The following is a 23,882-nucleotide window of genomic DNA, read 5'->3' on the forward strand; positions in this document are numbered from 1 at the left end:
AAGCAACAGGATGAAGATGAAAAAAATAAACTGCACTGAGCATTCATGGGCCATGTGAGACAAACTTTAACAATAATGCTGTGATTTCCACAGGTTTGACTGAGTGAAACTGTCCTTCAGCAAGAAGATAAGAGTCTAAGATACTTTTCAAATTTATAGACTGGATGGCTCATTCTGTGCCTCTTGTCCTTCAAACCATCTTGGCCATCAACTAGTTTTTCACTGTTGGAACAATTTTCTTGGCAGTAGTTTCACACTGGGAAATGAAATCAGCATCAAGCACAGAGAAAGTATTCTCTGTTGATATACTGAGTTACGAGTTAATCAGCTTAATACTCATTCGTCTTTTCTAATACACTGAACTTAAGTTTCTCAACAGCCCCTGTCAAAATGTATTTTACTGCTTGATGTATTTATCAACTCTGCCAGCACTGCATAGTTAAAGACACTAAATCAGGTGTTTTCTCCTTCCTCCACAGAGAAACAGAGAGCCTAGTACTGCAATGAGGTCTCTGAAGTTGGAGAAGAGAGGGGGATTTAGTCCAGTTCTGGTTTAATCCAATCTAGTCAGAGATGCTTGGCATACACTGTCATTCCTTCCAATCTACACAACCCACAAAGCCTAAAACTCCACCAATATGTCAAATATGATCTACTACAGACCAAAGAAAAAATAAGTCAATTCATTTCAAAAGAAGTTTTGTGTAAGTACCTATCAAAAGTGACCCAGCAGAAGTGTTCTAAAATCTACCACTGATGTTTCAACCACTGTTCCAACAATCCAATTGGAGGAGGAATAACCAAGAGTCTATTTAAACAACTAAGACTCGTCTTTCTGGCAGTGCATAAAGAGCATTAGCACCTTTATGTCAGTCTGAACAAAGATCTTTATCTCAAAGAAAAAGATAGATCTATTCAGATGTCACGTTGACTTTCACCGCACAGTGTTAACACCTCACAGCCCTTCCCTATTATCAACATCTATCTTTACAGTAACAGAAAACCCAAACAAAAACAAACCTTGAGTCTTTTAGTTCAAACTCTATCTGATCAAAAAAATAGAATTTCATGCTATTCCCTATTTGTTAAAAAAAAAATTTCATTTAAGGTCATTTAAGTTTAACACATATTAATGGTGTATAGACCACAAAGAACCCTAGCCTTTTCCTTTTAGCAACATGAAGAGACATGGCTCTGTAACGTCAACATTTGCAACCATAGATTTAAACCACATACCACTCTTTGAGCCACCTCACAATTACAGAGCCTAAGTAAAATTTTAGAATAGTTTAAAAAGCAGTTATAAACCATGTGTTTCGAATTAGCTGATGAGTGTGTCAGCAGCATCAGTCACCATACCTTATAATAAGCTCTCCTTTGATTTTTAGGTTTTCGTGGAGGAAGATGACATTCTCTTACCACAACAAACACAGAAATATTTACTGGAGTTCTCTTTTAGCTAAGACTTAACTAAGAAAGCAATTTGAAATCAAAATGCCACCCACACCTAGCTCAGTAAGAAGGCTCTGCTTTTTTTATAGCATGGCCTGTTCAGCCACAAGCTCCAGACGGCCAGATCTGTCACAAAGTCCTAACCCAAAAATTTAACAAAGGGAAACAGCACAGCCCTCCAAGCAGGATTTCCAAAGGGCTCTGGCAATTTTCAGCATCTTAACAGCACCTCTGTGCTTGAACAGAACACTGGAGTCAGGAAGAGACAGGAGCGAGGTTTCCACTCGCTCACCCTGAGACAAGAAGCAAGTGCTGCACTTGGACACTCCAGATTGCACTCGCAACTACAAAAGCCATAAAAACCTCGCTCTTATTGTCAGAAATTCAGCTCATAGGAGCAGCTTTTCTTTTCCTTTAAGCCAAACTCACCAGGGTCAGTACTTGCCAGATACTGGTACTTTTTCTGCTATCACTTCCATTCTTTCTTTCATTTTCCTTAGCATTCTCTATTAAAAGTAATTAGTTAACACTATTTTAAATTCTCTCCAATTGCTCTTCTCATGCACTAATAGAATCAATTCATTTCTTCACCAGCTGTTGCTTTGACTCAAGAGATTCTTGGTCCCCATTTCAGAGCATCTATTGCTTAATCTTGGCTATTGGCTGACAATTCACTTACTCCTTTCAAAGGAAATTAGGAAAACCTCTTTTCTTGACTGTTCCAATTCCTCATAAAGCAGAGTCCTGGTAGCAGGGCTCAACTGCTCAGGTACCAGGATTCATTTCTGCTCAAATGTGCCTAAACACACTGGCAGGATGCTAAAGGCCAGTGCTTATCAAAAACTATATACCACACTAGACTAAAAAGAGCAGCAGTGATATGTAAATTGCGCAAGTGCTTTTAATATGAATTTTACATTTAATGTAATTTAATTATTTCAAGTTTAATTAAGAGCATCATTTCATTTCCTTCCTTCTCTTTCTGAATGCACAGAAGTGCTCAGTAGCAGGGTAGCAGCCAACAAATTATTTCTTTCTCTCATGACGTGCAGTGGGAAAACATCAGAATTACCATTTGCTTGGTATAGTATAAAAATTCAAACAACCTGAGTTAGGAAGAGTAGAAGCAGATTTCATAAAGTGCTTTGAGACTTTATGTTGTAAATCATCACTATTTGCTATATATATTCCCCCACCCATTGAAGCTCAGTGGAAAATTCACCATTCAGGAAAAACAACTGTAGGAGACTATTTATAGTATTAGCTCATGGTGCAGAATCATTTAATTGCCCCAAGGATAAAAAGTGTATTCCCATTTTCCATAATTACAAACTGTCTCATGTTCAGCACTTTGACACACTTGAAAAGAAAAGGTTGATTAGCCTGCCACTGGAGTGAATAAAATAACAGCTGAATTGATGGAGCATCAGCTAGGATAGACCTTCACAGGCAAGCAGCTGCTCTTTCAAAAATGCCAATCAGGGGAAAAAAATAAAACAAATTTAAACACCAGGATAAAGAGGTGTGCTAAGACAGATGGAAAGCCTTTGCTCCTATTCATATCCTCCAGTTTTGTTTTCCTGGTGAGCACAGAAACCTGTTTTATGAACAATACTGTGTGGTAATACACACAGCAGAAGGGTACCTCCTGCACAGGCCTCCTCACTTCATTATTCACGTGAGCCCCTGTGATGTTATTAGAGGCAGAACAAAACCCAAAGCTGTGCAAATCAGCCCATTTGATTTGTAAGAAGCAGCCGACATTTACAGAAGGGAAGGGACAGAGAAAAAGGGAGGGGGAAGAGGACAAAGCCACTCTTAATTTTCAAGAATAAAACACTATAGCACACAGGCTGAAATTAAGACAGAGAGATTTATTTTCTGGTAGACTGGGAATATAATATACCCTCTGATGCTCATATATACACTGCAGGCTTAGCAGAAGACTTATCTCAGACCCACAACCTGAGGTCTGGACTAAAAAAAAAAAAAGTTCTTGTGGAAAATCTTATCTTTCTCAGACTAAAGCAGATTTAGGACATGTTCAATGAACTTCAACTCAAAAAAGCTCCCTACAGAGAGGTTCAGACAATGCTTCTTCCCAAAATACTGTGCCTGCACAACCTCCCAGCTCACCAAAGCCCTTTTCCCTCTCGCAGGATGGCACACATGCCCACTCTAAGAGAGGCTTTATCAGTTTTAATCACTTCCTTTTGCTGTAAGCCCAAAAGAAATTATTTCTCTGGGTTTTTTTAAACCAGCTGTGATCTTTCCCCAGCACTGTACAGAAAAGCCAAAAACGCAGCCATTGATTTTCTGCCTATTTCAACATCTAAGGCATCTCGTTAGAGCTCACATTAATATGATGGAAAACAAGAACATAGGTTCCTTTTACCAGAAGCCTATGACCCAGCTGTTCCCTTATTTTCCTTCAACCAGTGCAAAACAAGAACTCTGTAGCTGAGGATGACCATGCCATTTTCCAACCCAGACTACAAAATAAATTCTCCCTCTGAGTTTTAGCAAGCCTGGTAAGCATGCCCACATCCCATCCCACAGCTCCATCCTGTCAGCTGGCAGTGAAATACACCCAGCAGACCGTCAGGACAGTGGCCTGGGCATGGGCCCAAGGTTGGGTCCTCCAAAGGAATGCAGGATAGTGGCAGAGGGCAGCAGCAGGCAGAACCCTGGTGCTGCAGGTAACCAAGCCACCAGGCCTGTCCCCTGTCTTGGTGACATGTTTATCATGGAACACCAGGTTGGGTTGGGTATTCCAGGGCACACCAAGCTGAAGTGATGTGGACCAGTGCCAGCTGTGCACACCATAAACACCTGCAGCTGCCCACAAACAACAGGGATGGCTCGTGACCTAGTCTGCCTAAAAAAGGGAACTAAACTAGCAAACTCCTGTTTGGAGCAGGCTCATGTCGGTCAAAGTGAAGATATGCATAAATCAAGGCGGGGCAGGGAAGCAAGTATCTCCTTGCTTTTCAGAAGTGCAACTTGGCTCGGATTTCCCCTTGACTAGTCCCATTTTCCTTGAAATTACATCAGCCAGCTAGATGGCACATAACCATCACCTCCTCACCCATACCAGTGCTCAGCCTGAACCAGTAACTCCCAGTTCCCCAGCATTAAGCAGATGAGTTTGTAACTCTCTCACCCCAAACACCAGGCTGCATTACCCAAGGCAGACAACCAGCTGCTACACGGTCACGCAGGAGGACACAGACAGGCCTCCCACAGAACAACCCCAAGTCAGTCTGCTGTCATGTGCACAGCAAAGATTTCAAGTTTCTCGAGGGAAAAGGCATTTCTGTTTACAAAATCAATAATTTTATTAGGCTATGATATCCTTGAAGGGAAGTTCAGGGAGTGTTTTCTACTGTTTCATCAAAAATCAGATTTAGTTAGATGTTTATTTGCTAGGATGAATCAGCAATTGCATGATTTGATGACTACCTAAACCAGCCAAGTCCTTATACTGTGTGTTTCTACGGCAAAACTATAGGCTGAAGCTTCCTGGTAGCCATATTCTGCATCAGAAGCTTCAGGATTTTCCCTGAGCTGCCATCCCAAATGCACTACAGGAGCCTGCAGACACCAGGGGCGAAGCAGCCCCATGGCACAGCAGAAATGCTGATGGCAAGCTCCTCATTTTTCTCCACTGAACTTCTAAAGCTTTGCAGTCCCTGAGGGTGGGCTTGAAAAATTTGGGATTTATTCCACTTCCCTGGTTCAAATAGAGCAGCAAGGGGTCAGACAGCTGAACAGTAAGGGAAGAGAGGGGCAAACTGATTTGCCATGCTTGGCTTCTGTCAGAGCTTAACTAGAGGGCACAAAATGATTTAAAATCCCAGTTTACTGTTTCATCTACACAGAGGGAGATTTGAACTGCACCTCTGAGCTCTTGCACATGTGTGGAAATGAAGTGCGGGTGGGACAGGGAGGAAAAAGGGAGCAGGAGAAAACAGCCATTCCCTTTCTGCACTGAAATATAGAGACTCTCAGTACTTTTACAGAAAACTGAATTAGTTTCTGTACCTAACACAGCATGTGTCTGAAACACAGGGAAGTTCACTTGTCAAATACACGTGTTCAGTTCATGTCAGCTTTGACCAAATTTTACATAAATCTTTTTCTGCAGAACAAGAAATGTTTTGATTATGCTGCTACACCATGAGAATAGCATGCTATCAGTAAACTCCCGCAAAAAACATGAAATTCATCTTGTCTTAGCTGTCTACAAGAACATATTTTCCATCAAAATAAAACAATGCAAAACAATTAGTCCTCATTTTTAAAACACTGGTTTAAAAGGGGTCCTTATAATTATTCATAGCTATTTCAGAAATACAGGTTAAGTGAGATGCTTAGAAGACAAGACTTTATTATCCAATTAGAGGAACAATGATCATTATAACTTGGCTCTTCCTATACAGACAGGAATATATGATTAAATGCTTTTCTGCTTTTTTTAAATTTATAAATAGGATGTGTCTTTGGGGCTTACAGTGTGTGCTTGTCCCAGTCAATGGCAGAGCACTGATTTGATCCGTTCAAAAATGCCAGTGACTTCTTGATCTCACAAATGAAGCCACAACAGGGCTGTACTGATTGCGGGGTTTTCCTGGGGCAGAGGAGGGCAGAGTGCTGCTCTTATGACTTCACGTGAAAAAGTGTTTAGCAAATAGTGTTCCGTTTCTCTGCCTCAAAAAAAAAAAAAAAAAATTTCTCCTGCATTGCAAATCAAAAATCCTACTTTTTTGGGGTTTTTTGCATCCTGAAGTCAGAAGGCAGAATTAACTTATTTCCTCCTGACACAGCGACAGCAAGAGATACAGCAAGTCAAGTTTTGGAACCATGCAGGGTTTATTGATACCATGTGTTCATGCAGGGACTTCTCTCACTGCAAATAATTTTATTGCAGAACTATCAGTGCTTTCCAAACAAATTTGTTCTTCTTTGCTAACTCAAGAGAGAAAAATAAATTTATTCCTTTATTCTAAAGTAAAGAAACATGTTCCAGTACTCAGGGAGAGAAAAACAGCAAAGGGAGGTGCATACTCACTGCCTAGAAAGGGATACGTTTTAAAAGGTCTCACCTCACAGGACAATAATCCAGCACAACTAAACTCCAGTGCGCAGCACATACCCAAGAGCTACATCATCTCATGTGAAAATGAGATTGTGGAATGACTTTATACCTCTGTCTGGTGAGACAGGTAAATAGATGTCAGTCAGGCATTAGTGCAACACACTGCAGTGGAATGCAACAGTTTGCCAGCAGAAAAAATGCCAAGCACTCCACCAAATTCATATCACAGTACTGGAGAAATGGAATCACAGAATCATAGGATTGGACTGGAAAGGACTTTAAAGATCATCTCGTTCCAACCCCTGCCATGGGCAGGGACACCTTTGCTAGACCAGGTTGTTTCGAACCCCATCCAGCCTGGCCTTGAACATTTCCACGGATGGGGCATCCACAGCTTCTCTGGGGAACCTGTGCCAGTGCCTCACCATCCTCATAGGAAAGAATTTCTTCCTGATATCCAATCTAAAACTACCCTCAGCTTGAAGCCAGTTCCCCTTGAACTGTCACTTCATGCTCGTCAAAAGTCCCTCTCCACCTTTCTTGTCGGCTCCTTCAGGTACTGGAGGGCCGTAATTAGGTCGCCCCAAAGTCTTCTCTTCTCCAGGCAGAACAATCCCAAATCTCTCAGCCTTTCCTCAAAGGAGAGGTGTTGAATCCCTCTGATCATCTGGACTTCTTCCAACAGGCCAATGTCATTCTTGTGCTGAGGACCCCAGAGCTGGATGCAGCACTGCAGGTGGGGCCTCACCAGAGCAGGGTAGGCAGGCAACAGGAGCATTCTCACATCCTCAGAGCTATCTCTAAGCTAAAGTAAGTCGCTAATCACCAGATTTGAAATCCAGGCTCTGGGATCTGTAACAAAGGCTAGAATGCAGCTGCCCACAAGTTTATCAGAGACAAAAGTGACAGAACTGCAAATAAAAATGATTTACTTATCTGGAAAACATCTGAAAGGCAGTATCAACACTATGTAATTACATAGTTATGCTGCTACTCTACTCAGAGGTGTGACTGAATCCTTTTTGAGTTTGCAAGTAACTCTCAAGTTCTCTTAACAAACCAAGTAGTTTGTTAAGAAGTCTTACACAACTTAATTTCTGCCTCCCAGCTCTTCTCCAAATAAAGTCCCTGCCATGAACCCCTGGGCAAAGTAGGCACTGAAGCTTATCTGAGCTTCTAAGAGCTTGTTAGCTCAGGTACAACATTGAGCTAGCATGCCTATCTAGTCTATTAAATGGCATTTGCTGAAGTTTGTGAATGAGATTTGTGGACATATGTCCAAAATTATCTTTCTATGAATGGTCAAAGCAAGAAACAAAAAGCCTCCTTCAGACTGCTCAAACACGAGGCCCCAGTTCAGTTCACGTGTACTATTTCCAGCAAAAATCTACTTGGTTGGAATGCTGATGCTCAAGGAGGATGTCAACTGCACATATTTGTTTTCATCCTCACTAAGAATCATCTTGGGAGTAATTAAGACCAGTTGCAGCTTGAACTCCACAAGGTTTAGCAACTCAAAATCATTTCTGCGGTATGTAAAATGGAAACTGTGTATACAAGAAAAATGCAGATTTAAACTAATTTACTGAAATGACCACAATTAAACTGTCTTTGTAGTTCAGACCTTTGTTTGTAAACCCCGGTCCCAGCTCTCTTATCTATTCAAAACACAAGAAAAAGATTATTCAGTGTGCTAGGCTGCAAATATTAAGACTGTATTTCCTGATTCCTAACATGAAAAAGTTTATCCTTAATAACCCAAACTACATTAACCACGATGTACCCGGAGCGGAATAAAACAGAGCCTTTTGCATAATGGTGCCAATAAAAAGAGACTGAATAGGAAATGATCTGCTGCTGACAGTGGTACCACATCTGAAATTTTACTAGAGTTTATTTAAGGCTTTAAACATTAGCCTTGTTTATGCTGTATCGAAAATCACGACAAAGGCTCCTAGCAGAGCAGATGGGCATTTTCTGGTGTGCTCTAAATTGCTTAAAGGAAAAAAAAAAAAAGAAGAGAAAAAGACAACCATTAAACACAATGAGACACCTCCAATGAAAGGACAACAGCTGTTCCTACTTGCAATTTGAAATCCCAGATCTTAAAGAGAGTACCAGGTTGCCAGTGCAGGAAAGGCATAATGAAAATTCTGGTCCATGTACACACAGTGCTTAAAATGGGATTTGTCTCCTTTTTGACAGGGCCTCTCTACCTGTCCTCACTTTTCAGACTGCATTTAAGAAGTGAAACACAGCAATGTCTCCTTTTTAAGTACAACTCATTATTTTCAGTGTGCAAAAAGTCCCAAAATTCTAATGAAAGGAAAAATGAAGCTATTGAACGTTCTACTTCATGTGACAGTGTGAACTAGTTTTTAAAAAAATCTCAGTATTTTATGTCCTAAAAATATTAATGGCATAATATGAATGCTAGACAGAACAATCCAGTTCCAGGAAAGTGAGAGAAATGGGATCTGGCAAAAAAGTTACCATTAGTTTAGACTGCTGAAGCATTTACACACATCCCCAACTATATTAAGGCACTTTAATTTTTTTGCTTTTTTTCTTAATTATCTTTTGTCTAACAATCTAGCCAAGCTCCAAACTTTTCTGTGCTTACAAATAAACACAGACTATAACAAATACACTCACACGCAGAAAAAAAAAAGAGAGATCGTCACAGATAACTAAAAACATTTGACTCTACATCCCCAACATGACTGAAGTCAAATGTGAAGTATGTTGTGTACAGGGGTACAAGTAAATATTTGAAAACAGTTCTGAAAACAAAGTTATTTTGTGGAGGCTCTAAGCCAGCAGTTAATTCATGAAGGGTGCTCCAAGATTATTTTCCTTTGTACACCATGACAACAATTATAGAGTTACAGAAGCATCTGGAACAGATCTCAAGTTAAGTGTTTCCCTTACAAACTCACTATGTTTTAAAGGTACCCAAATTCTTGCATTCTTCTTCCTCAAGAAGCCCACTGGGCACACGAGTGTTGGCTAGGACCACACACAACTCTCCAAAGAAGACACTGATGGATCAGCAGGCTCTCCTGGAGCCAGGTGGGTCCAGCCCAGAGAGAGGGGCTCCGGCAGTGGGACTGACAGCACTGCCAGCTGGTGTGGCTGTGGACACTCAAATGTTTGTGAGCCAGCAGAACTGGTGCTTTTGAATACTTTTGTCACGGCAGAATATGCTGCTGCAGCTTCTGAGAGGCCGAGAGATGAGGGAGGGTGAGACCAGAGGCAGCCAGTACTCTCCATCTTCTGAGGTATTTTGGGAGGCAGTTCTGCCTTGATGCTTTTTATATCCCCTGAGGTCTCTATATATACTCCTTCCTAAGCTAGGAAGTGTTCAAATGCCACAAGAGCACAGAAATCCACCCTGTCTCCACACAGACTGTGTGCAAGCAGCCCTGCCAGCCCCAGCCCACCTGTGCAAAGCTCTGCCACTACACAGCATCGTCCGCTCCCATCCTGGACATCCCAAGTCGTGGACACCAACAGGAGGATGACAGTACCAGTGCCATGCAAAAGGAATTTAAAGGGCCTTTTCATTTCTTAATTTAGACAGAGCTACTTAGAGGACCAACGGAAAGGCTCATTCCGCCAAACTCTGGAATCCAGTCTAAATGTCACTCCAGAATAGTCTGAAAATTAAAATAAAGCACAACATTCATATATAAGCTGCTTTTTCAGGCTGTTTATGCTTCTTGGGTGTTGGGTGCATTTTTGGAGCTTCCTTACAACCACACATCCTGCCATAAGTCAGGTCCTGTATTATTCTGCATTATTAGAAATTTCATGCAATCTAAAACCAGCAGTGAACAAGCAACTACTGTTCTTGTCAATAAGACTATATCCACCTCTGGAGCACTGGGGCGAGATGGCTGCATTATGTGCTATCCAAACCCACCAAAACAGCCCTGCTCAAATTTCAGGAAAAAGCTAAATTTGTTGTTGTATGTGAGAGAAACCCTGCTTTTTACCCTAAGCTTTCAAACTGGCAAATCAGCTCCAAAATGCTCTTCAGAGGTCAGATGGCCACTTCAATACAGCCACATCACAACTGCCTTCCTCAAAACTCTTTTTTCCTCAGAAGGACTTCTGAGGTCTCCTACCAAGCGTAAAACATAGCAAACTGTGCATCCCATGGTGGGTGTGAGAGAACACTGCAATAGAAGAGGCTCTCTCAGGCATGAAGTTCTTCTGGCACTTGCTTCAAGTTTGGTGCTTCATCCATCCCCTTTTCACCTCTGTGCTTGAGGGACTGACATTCATGGGCACACCACATCCAGCTCTGCCTCTCTACAGAGGTTAAGAGAATAATAAGTCTGACCTCTACCAAAAAAAGACTTCAATGTCCTCTGTAGGGCTCCATCCCCCTCTTCTTTCAATTCACTCTGAGCATGGCTTTAACAATTAGGTACCAACAGTCCTCCCTAATTGCTATTTATGATTTCCACCAGTCATAGATGTTCCCTCCCTGCCCAGTGGTCAGTTTTGCCAACTAACCTCTGAAGTGACCATCTTCTCTCAGCTATAAATCTCTTCTGGAAGCAGCACTCTGCCAAGCCACACAAACAAGTCCGAAGACCAAGTCTCTGGAGAAGTCAGGAATTATTAGGAATAAGAACAAAACATCTGTAAAAAGCAGATACTGCAAGGTGAAGAAGACCACAGTGGGATGGTTAAAAAAAAAAAAAAAAAACCAAGAAAAAGAAAGAAAATTAAGATTAGGAAAGTATTAACTGAAACGGAAATGTTAAAATAAACATACTGGGGCAATGAAGGACATTTAATTCTGTCACAGGCTCTCATCCCACCATCATCTTCTTCAACAAATAAAGACAGCTACTATGTATCTCACCACTCTGCTAACTATGGGGAAAAGCTTAGTTTTACATACAGGTAGAAACTATCCTTCACAGCTGGGGCTTTATCACACCCTTCAGACAGAAATATTTGCCTTACATCTTAGAGGAAAAGGAGTTACTGAAACCTTGGTGTTCTTGAAGATATCCAATCCTTTAACACCACCAAAAAAAAGAAGAGCCAGAAGCAAAAATACAACTTCTATATTCTGCATTGACATTGGCTCAAAACTTGAAAAGGAAACAGCAAATTGTATCCATTGTCAGAGTAACTGCAGATATCCACAGGATAATTATTTATCCCAATAATTATCTACATGACAGTAATTGAAATGAGGAACATTAATAAGTTCCTCATTATTGCATTTTAACAGGTATATTGATATATTTGTGCTCGTATTCTCTATAAAGGCAAGCTGGTTTTCTGCAGTTGCCTGCGTAAATTTAAGCCTAAGTTTGAAAGCTTTACATGAAAAACCATTCAGAAAACTTCAGAAATGTCGGGTTTAAAAGAATTGATAACAAGTGAATAGAATATATTGCAAATTGCCTAAGTAGAATTCAATAGGTGTCTGATAAAAGCCACCTCTGGATTTTTACTGCTGCTCTAAAAACTTCAGTGCATAGTCAAAAAAAATGCACAGGGACTGAACTCTTATTTGAATGCAGCTGGCCATTAGCAGTTACAGCTGCCACTTTTACTTTGTCCCTCAACCTAAAATAATCTGTAATTCTTCTAGAGCAAGCAGGTAAGGCATCTCAGAACATCAAGAGGAGCAAAAAGCCACGTGCCACCTTCCCTGCCAGGGACAGAGAGCTGCTAGTAGCCAGGAGACAAGGTTAAAACAGGAAACACAAGAAAGCACCTACTCTCCAACCCCTTAATGCAAATCTGGTACTGCTACATGGCTCAACAAAAAGTGATACAGCACAACAGTTACAAATACATGGGATGATAATCTATTTGATTTCCCATTGCATTCACTTCAAAGATGCCAGCATCTGCTTTTGCCACTGGTGAAAACCAATGTAAAAAAACAAGATAGACAGCTTGGTTTGCTCTCATGACTAGCTCAGCCACAAGGTAAGCAAAGCAGCAATTACATCAACTGAGAGAGCAGAACAGAAGTGTAAGGACTGCACAAATCAAGCAGCAAACTGTTTGAACACTGAAATGTCATACTCTGCCAAGTCAGAGACAAGTTTGATCCTGCCTTGCAGATAAAGACAAAACCAGCAAGATTACCAACATTAAAACAAAAACAACACACCAACAATTAAAAAGCTTGGTAAACTTCCTATTACATCTATGCAAATAGCCACAGACTATGAAAACAAGCATTCCAGGAGACCTAAAAAATAACACTTTTATTACATGGTGCCACAACAGCAGTAGCACAGTAGTGTACTCAGAGAGGAATGAACTATTAAAATAAAACGTCTTGGATCAAATTTTATCAGCTAGAACACTATCCAAAATCACCTGACCAGCAATTCAGTTTGGCTGCCCATTCAAAGTGTGACTGTGGTCCTACTCTAGTTTCCAGAGATCATTTAAAAAAACAAACAGAAAAACAAACCCTGTCCCAGCCCTGCAATTAAGTATGAACTGGCGACACTGAAAGCATCAGTCACTCGCACAGACGCTCTTGAGGAAACACAGAACAGAGGACGAGGTGTTCCCTCCCTCCTCTTTCAGATTAGGGCTAAGAAAACACCTGAACAGATTTTTCACTTCCTAAAGTGTTTCCTCCAGTTACCATATACAGCAGGAAATCTCCAGGTAGGGATTTCCTTCATGTCATTATAAACTTCTGTCTCTTTTTCCTTCTGTTTTCCTGTGCTCACCAGGCCTGCTCTTTAACTGGGACAGCTGGCATTCTCAAGCACAGCCTCCCTACCCATCACACTGAGGCACACACAAGTACCTCCAGCCTAGACAGAAGGTCACACAAAACTCCTGGAAAATAAATAAAACCTGATTTACGTTCTCCAGGAGCTCCCACATGGAGCCGTACCTGTGGGAACATCCCATGGCAGATTGCTCTAGAGATGCTGACACTTAAATCCTGGGCTTCCCAAACTTGAATGTTCTCTCCAAAACTGCAGACTTCGGGAGAATGTGAGCTGTCACACCAACAGGAGATGGAAGAGTTTTGGTGCCATACTGACCTGGTTTCTGTAGGAATCTCAAAGCAAACCACTGCTAGAAATTTTTTTTAATTAGTGCTTGGGTTTTTCTAGCTGGCACTAGTACCAAAGCTATATTATTTGTAAAAAAGAGAAGTTGAAATAAGAAACACGCTATATCTAATTGTTCTAGACACACTTTCTAGGCTGGATGCATTAGTTCCCTTCTAAACAGTCAAGAATTTTACTTTGCTCAGGATCACACAAGAGGAGCCAAAAGTCTTTCCCAAGTGTGCAGTGGGTTTACCCACAATCAATTCTTCTGAAGAGGCCATGGCTCAACAGAGATTTACACATCAAAGAAAACTAAGTATGTACATTTCTACAAATCAATGGGAGGTTTCTTACCCTCGAGGCAGAACAAATGCCACAAACTGCAATTTGTCTCATGGCATCTCTTCATTAAAGTTCCGGAGCAGCTAAAAAAAAAGGCACCTTGAAGATTGCAAGGTCTCTGGGGAAGTGCAGCAACCTCCCTAGACATGCCTGAACCCTGCTTTTAGCAGTGGCCTAAGGCTGCCAGGGCAGTCAACCCTAGAATTAGCTGCAAGCTCCAAGGATGGGATGATGCCAAGGATGGGATGATGCTCCATCCCAAACCCAGTTCTTAGTCCATCCTGACCAGGGGGGTAGGCAAGCACAGAGTTGGTGAACAGCCCAGGCTTGGCTCCTGCAGGACTATGTGGCCACCCTGCAAGCTCAACTCATGATCTATTAACCAGCATTCAAGGACCAGCTCCAGGTTTGCAGAGTGGACAACTGGACTGGCACAAATCATTCGGTACAACACAAGGCACTGCACATTAAAGGGGATGAAAAGTTGTTTAGGCTTGCCAGAGATGGCATAAGGCAGCCTTCATAGCACTTATTTAATACACCTACAATACCTTCCAAATATTTCTTAAAGATGGTGAGAAGTCTACCAATTTTAGCAGAGCCAAAAGTGACTCTTCTTGATTCTGCAATTCCCATAAGCCTCTAGAGACAGGTGGGAAGGGAAGCAAGGTCACCATAAACTAAGATCATTTTATATTTATACAGTTTGGAAATGCTGTATCAGTAACAGAAACCACAGCAAAGATTATTTCCTAATCCTTTATTCTTATTTTGTCCACTTAGCAAGAGTCAGAAGACAAAATTCTCACACAGAAGCAATACAAAATAAAGAAAATTTGTGAAGAGATCATATCTGTCCAAAACAATTTAGGCTCACACTTTACTTGACTTGGGACTCTATCCAAACTTGCAAGGAAAATCTATTACTATCATGCAGTTGAGACCTCCTGACACAAGTTAAAAGTCAATATTTTCTCACTTCAGTCTCCTCCTCTAAAGTGGATTTCTAGTGTTTGGGCTCCCAAAGTCCTTGCTGTGAGGTGGGAAACTGACCATACAATTATAGTCCTTTGTGATGAACGATGTTTATGAAATACTTTTGTACCAAGTTAAGACTCTCATAATACACACAAGAATGACTGTTGACCATTTCTGTTCTGGAAAGCCATCTCTCAAGAGAGACAGAAAAATGTGGAAATCAATATATTACTATGTAATTGATTCAAGGTGTAACCAAGTACATATACTGACTTTCAGAATGTCAAGACAAACTTTAACTCACAGATTTTATTTTCAAAATACTCCATCATTTGACAGCAAATTTTATGCAGCTGAACAAAATTAGCAGAGCAGAAAATTCTTTTAGCAAGGAACTGTGTCAATTTAGCTAGCAATTGTGCTTGCTAAACAAAACTGTGAAGAAAGAAAACCTGAACATAGCCAGAGTTCAGAACCAAGAGGCCCAAGAACTACCAGAAGGTTAGTTGATCTGATTATTGGGCTGTTTGCATTTCAAACAATGCATCTGGGAGAGTGACAGATTAAATGTTAAGGCAAAAAATTAATCAGAACCAAATAACTTCCAGAAAACTTTCTACGCATAATTTTCATTTAACCTAAAAGTTAACACTGAAAGAAGATGCATAAATGTATGGCCCTGTTTAGACACTTATCCAGCCACTGATTGCTCAAGTCAGTCTCCTGAATTTGTGGCTGTAGAGTCAGGTGCAGCTTCACAACCAGCTGGAAACTCTTCTCCTTCCCAGCATCACACTGAGGGGAGGAACAGCTGGCTTTAGCCTCACCACTACGACTGGCAAGATAAAATGGTTACTGCAACATGCAGACCTTGAAGACCACACACCTTACTCTCAGCCACACCACCCACACCTGCAAACAGAACCTTGTCCTATTATTCATCCTATTTTAGTTTCAAAATTTGCATTATGCATTTATGGTGCTCTGGCTGTCCTCTATGAATGGGCTCATTTCTACCCAGCACAGAGAAGACCAAGATTTAATTTTCCTACAGTTACCATTCAGACATATCCAACACATTTCTGCATTCATCATGAGAGGGGTTCTTTTTCTTCATTGCACAAAGATAAATTAAGAGTTTCAGATATCAAAAGCAACACTCTGTGATTCAAACATATTTAACACCTCGAGGCTTCCAGGAGGCAGTCTGGACTTTGAAAGAAACAGATTTCCTTGAAAACAGACTGCTTATTTTACAGTGCTGTAATACTCGCTACTGCTAACAATTAGGGGAAATGTTCTGAAATGCACATACCAGGGCCTAAGTGCATGAAAGAGAAAGAGTAACTCATTTTAACTTCCCTTTAAAATACGGATGAGCTAATAAAAATTCATTTTGGGGGAGTGGTGGTGTGATTTTCATTTTGGTTGCTTCAATCAACAGATCTTTTGAGGAGAGAGACAGCTGGTACCATCTGTTCCTGGACAAAATGAAAACTAAAATTTCTTTGCTGTACTTACATGTGAGGACTGAGTTCATAAAAGTTTCGGTTTCTGTATTCTTCCACTTTCTCTGGAGTATAAATGGGTAGAGATCTGTAGGGGTTTATTGATATCACCACACTGCCAATGTACGTCTGTTGAAAGAAAAGAGAAAATTATTGTGGATTTTTCTTTTTAACATACTTTTGCTGCTTATACACTATTTGCCTATTTAATACTTATGTGAAAAAAACAAACAAAAAAGCCTAATTGTAGCAATGAATAAATATGTTTATACATTTTGAAACACCTTTTAGATACTCTCTGTTGGGTACCAAGTACCTATTTCTGCATAACTGAAAGCCTCTTATGAACATTTTCTAGAAGAAAGCCCCATCGTACTATATTTCTGTGACTAATTCAGCTGGGGGAGGGAAAGGCAAAAGGATACAGATGTTCACGAAGAACTGACTCCATCTGCATGGCAAATGTCACATGAGCTTTGCTGCAGCCCTTGGGCACTCACACCAAAAGGCTGGCATTGGACTGTGCCCCTCTACCCAAGGAGGAGCTTTACGTCACCTTGTCAAAGTCTCAGGCACAGAAGAAACCTGAAGGTGAACAGCCTCTGGCAGGTTTCTGTCAAAGGAGAGATTTAGTGCCAGGGTTCAAGCCAGACAAAGTCCTACCATGGTTCCTCAGCAGACGTGAAGTGCAATTTTTATTTCCAGATTCTAAACATGCTCACCACCACCCTTGGAAAGCAAAGGGAGAAATGTGCTGTTTTACTCGGCTAGATCCCATGCACTGCTGGCCTGAAGGAAGACCAGTTCTGCACACCATGACTACCATGTCTGCTCATGACACAACTAACTTGAATTCCTTCAGCCAATTGCCAGATATCCCACAGCTTTCAGTGCCTCCCTCCAGCTCCAAGGGCTGCAATCAAACACACTGAGTGGCAAAAAATGCCAAAGCCCCATTCCATCCTGCCTGCAGATACTGACCAAAGATTAAAAAAACCCCAGGTGTTTGGTATCTCTTTCCACAACTGTGAAATCAATAAATAACACTTGATGGAACATGGTTTTTCAGTAACCACTGCTCCCTAGGAGGTGTAAATGCTCTACACAAAAGCTGCAGGTTCCAAATACTTAGATTACATTTGCAGTAACTACGGAAGAAAAAAAAACAATAGTTTTTTTTTAATGTGCTATGGTTCTAAAGGGTTTCTGCGCAGTGATATCTCAGCACCTGACAATCACTATTTGCATTTTTCCCCACAATATTTCTTAGAGAAAAGTACTGTAATTTGCACTTTTAAATGGAAGGAGAGATATGAGGAGGACAAGCTACTGACAAACATGTTCAGTAGAGCATCAAATTACAGCCAGAACTGCAGTAACAAATGAAAAATATTAATTGCTGCAACCCTTCCATATCTAACTTTCATGTCTAAAGCAATTTCCTGCTAAATGCTACTAAATCTGGTCCTAAGCGAGGAGAGGAACATTTCTAATTTTCCATTGCACACATACACACAGGCAAGCTGTGAACTCACGTGGCATTTTCTGTCCCAAACAGAGTGGAATAAACCAGACTGCAGTGATAAAACAAGTGGCATGAGGTCTCCAGAGACTTTCACAGTTCATCCTTGTAATGTTTCCCACTCCCGGGATGGATCAGAAGCAGCCACTGCTGACAATTCACCGTACGACAGCCGCCACAATGGAACACAGTACTTCACTAACTGGGCTCAAGACTCACCATTTCTAAGCAACACACACTTCCTCCTCTCCCTTCAACTGGCCAGAAACCTCCTGTAAAACATTTGCCCCCATGCATTCGAGCCCAGTACAGAGCCAATACCCCCAGACAGGCTGGTTGCACCCCAAAAGCCCATGCCCAGTGCTGTGAGGGGGAGTGGGGTTGCACCCCGGCAGAGGGACAGCTCCAACCTGCCCTGCACCACAATCCAGAGGGAAGTGCCCCCAACCATTCAGATGTTGAGATCAACCCAAAATAATTGAGAGTTTTGCTTCTTTCAAGCACACACCGCAGTGTGTGCTTATGGACATGTTCTTCAAATAAAGAAAAAATTGTTCTAGTTTTGTGGTCATCCTCCCCCCACAGAGGAAAGCATTTTCCAACTATGTATAATCTCTTTGGCTGAACAAGATGAAAATGCTAAAATTGCCCTTCTACAGTGTTTACTTTGCTCTCTCTCAGCACATGCGGCCTTGGCAATTTGCAAGTCTACAGATTCCTGGCAAGAATAACAGATGCCCAAGAGTAAGAAGCTTTCTAGTCTTCCCAAGTGCATGGATACCCCAATTAGGACTCTTCTCTGATAAAACATTAATAAATTGTTTCCTGCTAAATCTGAAGAATTTGCAAGTTCAGCCTGTTGTGAAACCAGTGTTGCAAAGTATCAGCAGGAGGGAGATGAAGGCCAAATCTTGAACATTGTTATTTTGAAACATGAATTCTTTGGAACACAAAGAGTTGTCCCTATTCTGCTACCATAATAGCATACGATTTAATTGCTAAGTTCCTTGAAGTACCCTGGGACATCAAGATAAAGATGATTGAAAGTGAAAACCTTGATTTTTAATTTTGAATACAGGCATTTAAATGAGATTTATTTAGAACCATGTCTTCATAGCTAAGTACTGCTTAGAAAATGTATTTTGGGAATTCAAGTCAGCTCTTTACTGTCAGACACGAGCAAATACGGACCATTTCCTAAAATACTAATATTTCAAAAGGTCAAATGGCTATATTGAAACAAAGACATACTCCAATCCATTTTAAACACCAAGCCAAAGTGTGCCAAGAAGTCATTGGGTTTGTTGCAAAGCTGCTTACAAGAACTAATACATTTCCTCTTCTGAAAATGCCAGTCTCTCAATCTCTCAAAGCTGATGCCTAATAGCTACTTGCTACTGGTGGTCTGTGAGATTCCACATAACAGGGATAAACAGATCCGGAAAATAGCTTTCCCACATAACATCTGTCTTCCCACCAGAACTCTATTATAAACAAACAAAATAAATGGCTTAAATCCTTGAGCGAGCGACAAGCACAGAAACATTCCAGTGCTGAAAGCAGAACGCTCAAGAGTAGTGGGAGACCATACCACAGCACCCCAGGGATGAAAGAGATTCTTGAATTTCCCTGCTTAAGGACAAAAATGAAACCCCAGAAGAGTGGCCTCATGATGATGGATGCACAGAATACAGTCAGGAGGTTTGATGTTTGATTTCTTTCTTGGTTTGACACGGTCTTGTTACGCAAGTTTGGATGAGATCTGCTGTATCCTCAAGTTTGCTAACTAGACTGTTGATAACACTCCTTCCTCCCAATTCCTCTGTTGTTGCAACTCACAAAGGCAAATTCTGTGTTTGCCCAGAGCACAAAGTAAAAGGACTCTCACTCATCGTTTGTCAGTGCATCTCTCATGTAGCGTGGCAACACTGTAAGGGGCAAAAACATCAGCTTCAGAACAGAGCATTCAAATTTCTATCAGCTTAAATGACAACACATTCTGCATTCTCCACCAAAACAACACATAAAGCTCATTTATGTTCAGTTCAGGGGTTAACACCTCAAGCAGGAAGAAAATTCCAAATTCCAATTCAACTGGAGACACTGTTAATGTTTGTTACACATCACCTCTAAATACTGGTTGAGATGCAATGACCAAGACCCTTTGACGTCCCACTTTCTCCCCCTAGTACTGGAAGCCAATGTAACCACTTGGGGCAAGATACTAGTGCTACTTCAAGTTTATAGGCACCATGCAAGGCATTCTGAGCCTTCTAACCCAAGCAGACTGGCTTAAGAAAAAGCCTCAAATAACAAGTTGATGAGGCTTTTGCTGCTTGTGAGAAATGTACAGGCAGCAGCCTCTTCCCAGTCAAGGGCTAGGGAAAGTCATGGCTATAAACTAGACATTTTCAGCTGAGAGGTTGCAGAAACCTTACAGTGAGCCCAGTGAAAGGTCCCCAAACACCTCTGCAGCCAGGGCGCACAAGCACTGCAGTGAAATCTGATGCACAAGATAGAGGCAGTGCAGGCCAACCCAAGAAGCAGATCCTTTAAAAGACCACTAGTACAACTTATGGGAGAATATTTCACACCCTGGGATACAGTATATTAATAAAGCTATTTTTCCTCCTGTCAAAGTTAGACTTGCAATGCCCCAAGGGCCAGAAGAGAGAAGACTGCATCTGCAGAAGCCTGGGAACACGACTGACAACAGCTGAGGCTGCAGCACAGAAGTTGTACAGCTGGGGCTGTCAAAAAGCCTGCTCCGTATCCTTAAAAGCTTTTCTGGATCTGGGGCAATCTCTGCAAAGCAACCTTCTGCAGAGTTTAAAATCATTAAACATCTACACAGATCTGCTGCAAGCCTTCTGGAATTGTATCCTACATCCCTTTCATCAACTCTGCTAAAAACAAACCCACTGCTTCTTACCTCTTGTAGCCTCTTACAGCCCAGAGAAGTTGCTGCGGCACACAAGTCAGTTCTGCTGTAAAATGCCCCAAGCACTAATGTACCTGGCAAGTGCACTGAATTCCCAGGGGCCAACAAGGTTTCTCTCTATTTATTTGTTAAACTTTGGAGCACAGAAACAGAAAACAAAGAAATTTTAGTAAAATAAGATTGCTAGTGTATATTCTTCCATTTATGCGGGCCAATTTTAATACTCCAGATATATATAATGCACATTCCTTTAGTAATGGCTATGCTCAAGTAATCATTTGGTTCCTACAACTTTGAAGTGTTTCAGATCATGCCACCAAAACTATTCATTGAAATGAGAGCTAAAAAAGGAAGATCAAAGAAAAGCGTGACTAGATTTTATTGGAATTAATCCAAAACCAAAGCTTGCCCAGCACTATTTTCATTGTGGTAGGGGAGGGCTGTGTTTTGGTTTTGCAGGGGTTTTTTTTAACGTGACACATGAAAATTATATTTCTAATATAATATTCATTTTCCTTTGTATTTGCCTGACCTACTGCAGTTCTGGATCTTGCCAATTCATAAGCACATGTGCCGCTGCATGTTCAGAACAGCTGAGGCCAAGGAGATGGCAGAGGAAGCCTGTACTTACACGTTCTAAGTTTTTTGAGCTGTCTCAATCTCAAACAGAGCCTGGCAAATTTAAAACTGCAACTTCACTCTATAATGAATTTTCCCATTTTAATAAACCTTACCAGCTACTATTACCTGAACAACGATGTTGTGCACTCAAATTTGTTTTACATTGTGGTTGGCCACAACAAAACAGTTAAATGCACTGTGCCTCTGGTCCATTGTGTTTTTTCAGGTTGGAAACACAAAGTTGCAAGAGATGATGTTTGAAAAGAGTAAGGAAAAGAGTAACATCAAGAGTAAAAGCAAAACCACCTGAGCCCATTGCTTTTCTGGGGCTTTGGTTTACTGTATTCCTGTGTACGGCAACGGAGGTGTTTGTATTCCTTGGTGGAGAGGGATGGGCTGGGTACTTGAAAAAGACAAACAAATAAACAAACAAACGAGGATTTCATCCTGTAACACTCCAGGGTTTGCCGGTGCCATTTCACAACAGCACATACAAAATAAACTCTACCTGTGATCCAAGCTGAGCAGCTGCACTTCAGGTTGAGGCAGTACTGGGCTAAAGCTGCTTGTGCTTCAGTGAGCTGGGAGCTTGAGCAGAGAAAGATATCACTGGATTTCTGAACAAACACAGCCTATTCTCCATGATGATGAAAACTCTCTTGCTCAAGCCCACCTTCCCAGAAACAGACTTTTAGTACCAGAAACATAGTGGACAAAGTCTGTATGTTGTAATAGAAAAATACCCCATCCTGGTAAGCTACTCTGTGTGCTTAATGCAGTTATTAACCAGGATGGGCAGCCTTGTAAAACCTGGACGGGACAGTAAAGGCTGTAAAAAAACTACTCAGAAGAACAGTGGATGAGTTCCTGAAACTGAGAAGGGAAAAACATTCAAGGAAAGTAAGAAACTGAGGAGACAAAATAACAGTCCTGTACCAAGTACATTGATGGCTGATATAAGAAAACAAAGCTCAGACAGGTCACACAAAGGCAGAAGCCTACATCCATATCCCAGAGCAAACACTCACAACACAGGCAACCTATGTCAAAGAGGATAACCACACTGCTAAAATAATCTTCTATATGGGCTTGATCCTGCAAGCCACTGTGCAAGCAGCAGCAGTCTGGACAAGCTGTGGGCAACCCACACTGGCCAGGATCAAGCCCTTAACAACACTGCAACCTGTTTGAGATCGTAGCCCTGAAGTAAGAGCAGATCATTTGCCAGGGAAAGACATCCATACAGCAAGTTGGAGCGAGTACTTGAGTGGATGCATGAGCACAGATTATCAGGTTTCTCTTCTGAGTTTCTTGAGGGCATAGAAATCTCTGCCCTGCTCAGTGAACTTTGCTGCTAACCTCAATATCATTATGACATACTTGAGTGTTCCTATTAATGAAGCAGACTAATCCTCTCTACTGGTCTCCTCTCTGGCTACATTGGGATGATTTATACAAACAGTTTCTACACACCATGCAAATATAGGCAAAACCTGTAAATACATGATGAGGAAGTCAACCCAAAGGTGACAAGAGAAATTTTCAAGACAGCATTTAAACACCACCGAACATCAGTGCTTGCCCACTTTTCAAATGATAAAGACTTGTTTTCACAAGCAAACAGGAGCTGAAGAGTGGATAGGTCTGTGCCAATAAACCATTGGTGAAAACATTACCAAGAGCATTCACTCAAAAATGTTCCATTATTTCTGTACAAATAAAATGTGAGGGGAGAGAAGGGAAACCTTCTGCCATGTTGCATCCAAGGCTAACCTGTGCTCTTCAGGGTGAAAGCCATGTTTTTACAGCACTTTGACACTTTTGCTTCTATTTCTGTCATTTGTTGATCTTTCATTAATCTTCCTTTTGTGTTTTAGTTTCATATAACATACACTGAAACCAACAATAAATGCCCCAAGTGTCATCATCACCTTAGTGAAGAAACGCATAGTATTTTGAGGCAAAGCCAATACCATAACTGGAAGCATTTCCTACACTTTCTCCTCTCTTTTTTCAAAGCATCACATCAGAGGCAAAATAAAGAAAGGGTGCGTAGGGGAGGAGAAGACCCCTACATACATCCCACCAAATGCATACAGTTTTCTGTGATCCTTATTATTGTTTTCTTACTCCTTCATGCAAATACCGCATGCAGCCCTACAAACAGTGCCTCAAACACGAGGCTCTGCATCCTGGGAGCCGTACAAAAAGGAAAGGAAACAAAGCACTGCCTTGAGATAAATAACTCTCCTCCCACGAAGCACTTCAAGGTAAAAAGCAGCCAACCTGCTGCCTCTGAGAATCTTTACTCCTGACTCTGGGCAAGTTATAAAGTTTGTTTTGCCAGAGCAAG

The 23,882-nt window shown here is 41.3% G+C and overlaps 1 protein-coding gene across 7 annotated transcripts in view; it reads right to left on the minus strand.

The window, feature by feature from the left end:
- The window catches only part of MYO1B (myosin IB), a 110,158-nt gene that overhangs the window by 64,207 nt on the left and 22,069 nt on the right, over window positions 1-23,882 (minus strand). For all 7 annotated transcript variants that reach the window (XM_039554879.1, XM_039554877.1, XM_039554878.1 and 4 more), the window contains exon 3: window positions 16,459-16,574. In XM_039554879.1, coding sequence (XP_039410813.1) covers window positions 16,459-16,574 — 116 coding nt within the window. The remainder of the gene's footprint in view (window positions 1-16,458; window positions 16,575-23,882) is intronic.

This window comes from Corvus cornix, chromosome 7, assembly GCF_000738735.6.
Source record: "Corvus cornix cornix isolate S_Up_H32 chromosome 7, ASM73873v5, whole genome shotgun sequence".
Taxonomy (NCBI): Eukaryota; Metazoa; Chordata; class Aves; order Passeriformes; family Corvidae; genus Corvus; species Corvus cornix.